Source organism: Crocuta crocuta, unplaced genomic scaffold, assembly GCF_008692635.1.
Source record: "Crocuta crocuta isolate KB4526 unplaced genomic scaffold, BGI_CrCroc_1.0 scaffold322, whole genome shotgun sequence".
Taxonomy (NCBI): domain Eukaryota; kingdom Metazoa; phylum Chordata; class Mammalia; order Carnivora; family Hyaenidae; genus Crocuta; species Crocuta crocuta.
The window spans coordinates 1,538,140-1,546,767 of record NW_027532592.1 but is presented as its reverse complement, the minus strand read 5'-3'; the positions used below and the strand labels follow the sequence as shown (position 1 = coordinate 1,546,767).

The following is an 8,628-nucleotide window of genomic DNA, read 5'->3' as shown; positions in this document are numbered from 1 at the left end:
TTTGTACATTTTAAGCGAATTTCTTCATCCTTTAATGATCCAAAATTTGAGGAAAATACTGTTCCAAATTTTCAGCTCTATGTAAGCCATATGTGGACAGGTGTCAGACCTGTTTTGACATAATTCATAATTCAGATATCTGTTCCTATGGATTTTACTGAATCATAGATTTTACAATTGAGAAGCTGCCTTAGACATTACTGAGTCCAGTTTCTTACAGAATGAATGTCTGGTGAGCCCAGATCATGAATTAGAGGTTTTACTGAAATTTGCTGTGTGTTGTTATACTCTATACCACACGAAGTGAGCTGCCCTAAGATGAGTATTTACTGTAACCAAAATCCAGGGTTTAACAGTATGTTTTTAAAGTTTATTTTGTATTTATTTTGAAGAGAAAGGTGGCAAGTGTGAGTTGGGGAGGGAGAGAGGCAGAGAGAGGGGAGAGGGAGAATCCCAAGCAGCCTCTGCAAAATCAGCATGAGTGTGGGGCTTGAACCCATGAACCATGAGATCATGACTTGAGCCAAAATCAAGAGTTAGACGCTTAATTGAAGGAACCATCCATTCGCTCCCAGTGTTTAACTGTATTTAAATAGGTTATTGAGCTGTAGTGATGGTATCCAAGGAGGGGAGGGTAGTATCATAGTGGCACAAAGGCTATTTTGTGTAAGAAAGTAGAAATAAACTGATTTTCTCTTTCTGTTTTAACATCTCATCAATCCTCTTCTTTAGTAATCAGGACCAGGTCAAATTGGCTGAGAAAGAGTTTGGAGTTCTGCTGTCCTTTCCTTCCTTTGGATGACCTTAATTTTAAATGGTCAATGATAAATATATAGTAAGTTATATCCTTTCTAAATGGTACTAGCTTTAGAAGAAATCATGAGATGTCTATCAAACATCTGGTAAACGCAAGATATACCTAATTGGTAGTACACTTGTTTTAAAAATAATGGATGTTAGTGAAGAGAACTTGATAAAACAGTTTACTGAGTAAGTCTTTGCATTACTAAAGGTTTCATTGAAGCATTTTTTAGCATTTAAAAATTAATACAATTAAGATATTCTTTGAGTTATAAGCAGATTTTCCAAAATATTTTTAAAGTGTTTATTGAACAGTAATTTTGCTCCCTCTTTCATATAAAAATGCTTCTCCCTGAATCACAGTTACTAGACATAAGAAAGATAATTATTTCTGCTATTATTTGTAAATATAATAACATGATATTTGTAGAAAATTCAAAACACTATTAGGACAGAATAAGGAGAAAGGCAAAAATAGCTTTTTCTTTTAGGGAAAGCTGAAAAATTATTACCATTTCAGTTAAAAAAATGTTTATTTTGAGAGAGAGACAGAGCGTGTGTGAATGAGCAGGGGAGGGGCAGATAGAATCACGAGCAGGCTTTATGCTGTCAACACAGAGCCTGATGTGGGGCTCAATTCCGTGAACAGTGAGCTCGAGACCTGAGCTGAAATCAAGAGTTGGATGCTTAACTGACTGAGCCACCCAGGCGCCCCACCAGTCATTCAAGTTTTTAAACAAATGTATATAATGAGCATTTTTACACTTATTTCTGTATATCAGTTAACATTTGGTGGAATTAAGTGTATTGTAAATATTATTTGTATACCGATAGTATGCACATTAACAATTTTGTTGTTCATTACCATACACCCATGAGAAAGATTAGAGAACCTTACGGTTCTACTGATCACACTGGAGTGCTCTAGACCGTGGACCCTAGACCCTTCCAAATGCTGGTGCTTTCGTCATCGTTAGGACACTAAGGGACCCGCCTGTCTTCCCTTCTTTCTATTAGCATGCCTTCGATCCTTGGTGTGGGATGTCTTGTTTATTTATTTTTTTCTTTACTTTTTAGAAAGCATGAATTTCCTATNCTTATTAATTGAAATATTCATCCTTTATTTTGTTAGGACCTCCTTTTATTTTAGAGACATTTAATACTGTCTTTCTACGCATTGTAGACTTTGTTTTCCTGGTTTGACCTTTATCTTTAAACCTTGCTTGTGGTATTAGGCTTGTTCTTTCTGATATACAAGAGTTATTTATTTGTAATGTAGTTTCATATGTACTTCTTTTCCTTTTTGGGTTTTATGTCTTGCTTAGAAACACTTTCCCCACTTTAATATTATAAAATATTCATTCCTATAGGACTGTATAATAGTTTAATAAGTATAGAAAAGTACTTTTTTGTTTCTTCTATTAGCATATACAGTGGCCTTTTTGATTTAATCTAGATCGGTGGTTTTTCAAACTTAGGTACCCATGGAATCACATTAGTGAATAAAAAGAATTCAGATACCTGATCCTGTCTCGTTACTACTGTCACATTCTCTGCGGTTGTCCTAGGCTGTGTACTTAAATATATATTTTTATGTATGTGTGTGCTGGGTAGCATTGTTCTAATCTGCAGTTTTGAGCTCTCACACACCTAACTCTGGCTTTTTATAATAATTTTTTTTGTTGGTCCTCTTTATCTTGAAATGAAATTCCATAGTACATACAATCGACCTCATTACATATTTTTAAAATTCACTATCAATAGAATTCCATAACTTGATGTAAAGGAGAAGGAAAAGGACAATAACTTATAATAAACTAATATATTTTATATTATAGAAGTCATATACTTGCGTCTCTACAGAGTCACCCAGGAAAGGGAAGTACAAAATTCAGGATCAGAAAATGTGTATTCTTGCTTACTCCGAATATCACTTGTGGTGTTGCCTTCACTGATACGCTTTCGTAAAATATTAAATAACTAGCTAAAGTTCCTAATGCAATCTTTCCTTGATTTACCTAGAAAATTCAGTGCTATCAAGGCTGTGTAGAAACTAGCTTTTCATTTTATTATGTGAGACAAGGCTTAGTTCCAGGCTCAGATAATTATAAACAAGTTTGTCCCCTCTGTAGAATGTTTGATTGGACTGTTAAAAGCCATCTTGGGTTTGGAACAATGCTTCATTGTGTGGAATTATCCTGTACAGCGTCCCTGATTCCTGGCCACTAAGTGCCCCTGGTGCCCACCAAGCATCCTAACAAATAAACACCTCCATAAGTTTCCCATACAAACTGCAGATTAGGGTTATTCCCATTTGCAGCTACTGGTTTATTTGTTTGTTTATTTGTTTATTTTAGAGAGAGAGCAAGCACACATGTGCAGGGTAGGGGCGGGGGTCGGGGGGGTGGGAGAGTCTTAAGCAAGCTCCTCACTCAGTGTGGAGCCCACTGCAGAGCTCAGTCCCAGGACCCTGGGATCATGACCTGAGCTGAAATCAAGAGTCGGACTCTCTGGGGTGCCTGGGTGGCTCAGTCAGTTAAGTGTCGACTTTGGCTCAGGTCACAATCTCACGGTTTGTGGGTTTGAGCCCCATGTCAGGCTTTGTGCTGAACGCTGTTCAGAGCCTGGGGCCTGCTTCAGATTCTGTGTCTCCTCTCTCTGCCCCTCTTCACTCATGCACTGTCTCACTCTATCTCTCAAANAGCTACTGGTTTATTTGTTTGTTTATTTGTTTATTTTAGAGAGAGAGCAAGCACACATGTGCAGGGTAGGGGCGGGGGTCGGGGGGGTGGGAGAATCTTAAGCAAGCTCCTCACTCAGTGTGGAGCCCACTGCAGAGCTCAGTCCCAGGACCCTGGGATCATGACCTGAGCTGAAATCAAGAGTCGGACTCTCTGGGGTGCCTGGGTGGCTCAGTCAGTTAAGTGTCGACTTTGGCTCAGGTCACAATCTCACGGTTTGTGGGTTTGAGCCCCATGTCAGGCTTTGTGCTGAACGCTGTTCAGAGCCTGGGGCCTGCTTCAGATTCTGTGTCTCCTCTCTCTGCCCCTCTTCACTCATGCACTGTCTCACTCTATCTCTCAAAAATAAATAAATGTTTAAAAGAAAAAAAAAAAAGAGTTGGACTTTCAACTGACTGAGCCCCCCAGGCACCCTAGGAGCTACTGGCTTAGTTAATGTTCTGAATCAATATACATACTATCAAATATAAAAATATAGAGATCCTGAAGTTGTTTCTTGATTCGTTCATTTACCAGTGCATGGAATTGAGTCATAGATGTATTCATTTCCTTTTTTCCATCAAAGACTCTTTTTTACCATTATCTTTGTCTTAATGCAGTATTTAAATTTCCTTTGTCTTCCATGCTAATTTGTGCTTATTGTACATCATTGTTAATTTTCAACTATGAGAACAGAAAACATTAGAGCCAGTATTGTGAACAAAATCTTAATTACATCCTGTATTTCAGTAATGGAAAAAGGTAGGAAAAAGTAAATCAGGAAGGTTGTCTTTGAGAAACTGGCAGATGTATTATGTGCTGTTGAGGTCTAGATCAAGATTAAAGTTTGTAGAGTGAAGATAATGCCTAAGGTTTTTGTAAGATTGTTCAGTTTTGCTTCATAGTCAAATGCAGTTTCTTACAAGATTGCTTTGTTAGCCTTTGCTGTGGTTCGCCTGTGTTAGTGAGCCTCATGGTAAGATGTGATGGTGAAGCTGAACAATAAAGCCTAATAGTTAATGTTTTAAAAACATGGTTTTTAAATATAGTAAGAAACAAAGTAGACTGTAACGTTGACACTGTGCTCTAGACCATTTTTAAGTGGTATGGTTGCTTTCTGTGTTTATATAGATTTGATTTGGCTTCTAGATGAAAAGAATGAATGTCTTTTTGCTGAAGAAATGGGGAATTACACATGTTCTCTTGTGTTTTCACCTGCAGCAGTCTAGGGATAGTCTTAAGAAACATACTGTTTTGTTTCTAATTACTTTTGAGAACTAAGAGCTCAATATTAATTATGCCAAAGACCTAAAGTTGTTTTGACAAGAATTCTCCAAAATTTGGATGTTTAATTCTAAATAATGTCACCTAACAGATCAACTGGTTTGTTACCTAGGGGTACATTTTGTAGCTACTTCACGCTGGTAAGCTGTCAGGAGACTGAACTGCTCTGAAGGTAAAGGACTTACATATGATCTCTTGTACTAGCAAGTGTTGATTAAAATCTGCTCTTAAGATCTTTTGGTCCAAATGGTCTCAGCCTTATTTTGTTAGGTGCAGTCCTTGGTCATCCAGACCCTTGCTGAGGCTTTGAATAGGGCTAAGTGCTCTCTCAGAGACCCATTGGCACATGTGGTTCATTCCTACCCACGTGGCCAATGAGGGCATCTGTCAGGCTTCTCCACCTTCAGTACTGAATGAAAACTCTTCCACCAAAGTCACGGTTCTCCCTTCAACCCAAAAGAAAAAAATATCAGTACTCTAGTTTCCTGTCAGTGTGAATGATCATGAGTTTGTCTGCTACACCTACTCTCAGTCAGAGACCACATGAAGGAAAGTAGATAGTTAATATATCACTAATTTAGTACATCTGAGTCCACATATACCAACCTAACTTCCCAAAGGATGGCAGTAACAATCATGGGAAACTTGTGTGTTAACTAATTTATGCAAGTTTCTTTACTGCAGAGCTTTTTAGAAAACTAAACTTCTCACAAACTAAATTACTTCAAATCTCTAAGTGGGGTGTACGTTATGTAGCATTTTTCAAACTTATTTGACAGTGGAACCATGTTTTCTTAAACATTTATTTTTGGGAGACAGAGAATGTGAGCAGGGGATGGACAGAGAGAGAAGGCGACACAGAATCTGAAGCAGGCTCCAGGCTCTGAGCTAGCTGTCAGCACAGAGCCTGATGTAGGACTTGGACCCATGAACCATGAGATCATGACCTTAACTCAACCATGAGTTAAGTTGGATGCTTAACTGACTGAGCCACCCAGGCGCCCCTGGAACCATGCTTTTTGAAGCATACACAGTGTTGGTAAATTGCTAATTGTTAGTCTAAGCCTAGTTCCCTAAAAAATAGAAACATTTTCTTTCATTGAGTTATAGTTTAATATTATGCCTTTTAGTGAGTTAGGGACATTAGAAGTAGCTATATGAAGGCCATTAGAATTGTAAACTCTTGTTGAAGACATTGTCCAGTACATTGATTAGCATTCTTGGAATAAATTCCTCCAGTGATTTAATACTTGGTAAAGCTCTGTGGTTTTCTCTTCTGTCAGATGAGAGTAATATAAGCCATTATGCTTTCTTTTTTGCCTTGCCCATAAGGCAGTTCAGATCAATGCAGTGCACGAACGTGGACTTACTTAGCTCTCCTGTTTAGCATACTAAGAATTTTGACTTTCCCCTTTTATGTTTACGTAGCTTGGTAATCAGATCCCAGCCTTACTTTATTCATCTTTAATAGAAGATAATATCCACCATTTGGATTATTGTGAACATCACATGAAATGCTGTTTTTTAATTGCTTACCCATGTGTCTGACATACTATAAAATGCTAAGTAAATGCTAGAGGACTATTTTTTATATAGCTTTAACATTTTTCTGTTTCTAATTTTATAACCTTATTTCATATATATCTTTGCTTTGAAGCAAGCAGTCTTATTTAGAAATGAGTGAAGTATAAATACTAAAAAAACAAAAAAATTACAAACATCACATTAAGAGCATTGCCATAGTGGAGATAAAGAAAGGAAGTGAGGGGGCGCCTGGGTGGCTTAGTCGGTTAAGCGTCCCGACTTTCGCTTAGGTCATGATCTCGCGGTTCGTGGGTTCGAGCCCCGCGTCGAGCTCTGTGCTGACTGCCAGCTCAGAGCCTGGAGCCTGTTTCAGTCTGTGACTCCCTCTTTCTCTGACCCTCCCCTGCTCATGCTAGTTCTCTCTCTCTCCTAGAAATAAATAAAAATAAATAAATAAATAAATAAATAAATAAAAAGAAAGTGAGGCAGCCATGGGTAGCGTTGATAAAAGAGGAAAGCACCCCTTGTAAATAGTGTCTTTGAGATTTGGGTTATGAGGAAATAGCAGACCGGCCAGACTTTTCGCACAGCAACTCAAGAGGGGCAGTGATTCTGAGCAAGATGCTGCCTTGAACTTGAATCCAAGCCAGAGTTTCAAAGTAGCTGCCGCAGTTTTGAAATTTTTGGTTGCACTGCGTGTTTGTGTTATGGGTGGAAAAGACAGTTCCTCCTGGAGGAGTTTAATAGGGCCAGGAGTTGGGAGGCACATTTTACAGTTTCTGAAGCAAGAACGTACGTGAGCATCAGGCATTTCAGTGATGGAACTTCAGCTCTCAGTTGGAAGAGAACATATGAGACTTTTGGTCGAGCTGTCTCTGACTCACTGGGGACACTCTAACGTGTCTGACCCCGAGACTGGGGAGAGAATGCCCTCCCCCCACAGCCCTCTCCTCAGTGTTGCAGGACTGCTGACCATTGCAGCCACACCAGCACATGGTTAGGATCATGGGCTAAGGGACCGTGTAATTATGTCATCCAAACCACACTTTTCAGAATGAAAAGGGTTACTACTAATGATTAAGCCAGGACAAAATAAACCATAACGGTCCTGGGCAAATGACATTTGGTCATTTTAGCTAGAAACCTTTTCTGTGTTGTCTTCAAACACGGAAGGTTTCATGTTTATTGTATGTTAGATCTCCTGATATTTCTGTACTCACTGTAGCAGCACAGAAGCTCAGAAAGTTCTCTGCCCGCTTTTAATTTTCCTGAACCACGTGTTTACTTTCTAATTTGGTGTGATACTTTCTTTTTGTCTTCAAAATTACTGTCTGTTATTGAATCCTATTTAATCAGCTAAAAGACTATCTTCTAAATTATTAAGGAAGCCATAATGATTCTTCCTTCAGACTCCACCAGCCAGGTAATAACCTTGGGGCATATTAAAGGACAGAGGTGGAGCAGAAGCCTTGATGTCCAGCCTGGTAATTGCACACTTGGCAAAGACTGGATTCTGCAGCATTAATAGTATTAGAATATTGCTTTCATTTTCTATTTTGCAGTTCTATTTAGGCTGTTGAAATTAAATTAGTGTTGATGACTCTCAATGTTCAAAGCCATTGTAAATGAAAGTTACATTTCTCTGTCACATGTGCCCTCCCCACTCTTGTCTTAACAGAAGAAAGCTTGGCAAGACCACAAGCGGGAATGCAAATGTCTAAAAAGCTGCAAACCCAGGTATCCCCCGGATTCCGTTCGACTTCTTGGCAGAGTTGTTTTCAAACTTGTGAGTATAAGATTCGTGAAATATGCTAGGGTTTTAATTTAACCAGAGCTCTTGCAGTTGCATGTATTATTCATAGTTAAGTCTGTCTTTAGACGCGCACGGCGGGAGATTACTCCAGGGAGTGTATGAAGACAAAACCTGCCGTGTTCCTATCAGTCACAGCGTCAGTGGTGGTGAGAAGGTACCATTTTCGAAGGTCCTGTGTGTGGCCTCGTGGGAATAGAAGAAACACAAGGTCCTGTATCACAGGCGTGAGGTGTCAGTAATGTCTGTTACGTTCCCTTCATTACTTGTGACTGTGAACTAATGCCCAGGGCAGCAGGCGTATAACTTTTTGGTTGCTGCTTCAAGTGAGGTTTTGATTAGATGATAATTAATCCTACATGAAAGAGTGCTTATCTTTTTTTTTTCTTAATGGCCAAGTTTCACTGAAATTGTTTCTTCAGTTTTTTCCCCTACTTGACCAAAACACTCACTAAGTTCTTTGCTATAAACCTCTGGCAATACCCTTCG

The 8,628-nt window shown here is 38.9% G+C and overlaps 1 protein-coding gene across 1 annotated transcript in view; it reads left to right on the top strand.

The window, feature by feature from the left end:
* SMYD3 (SET and MYND domain containing 3) overlaps window positions 1–8,628 on the top strand; it is a 696,975-nt gene that overhangs the window by 177,201 nt on the left and 511,146 nt on the right. Inside the window, exon 3 of the mRNA XM_077779902.1 lies at window positions 8,008–8,115. Coding sequence (XP_077636028.1) covers window positions 8,008–8,115 — 108 coding nt within the window. The remainder of the gene's footprint in view (window positions 1–8,007; window positions 8,116–8,628) is intronic.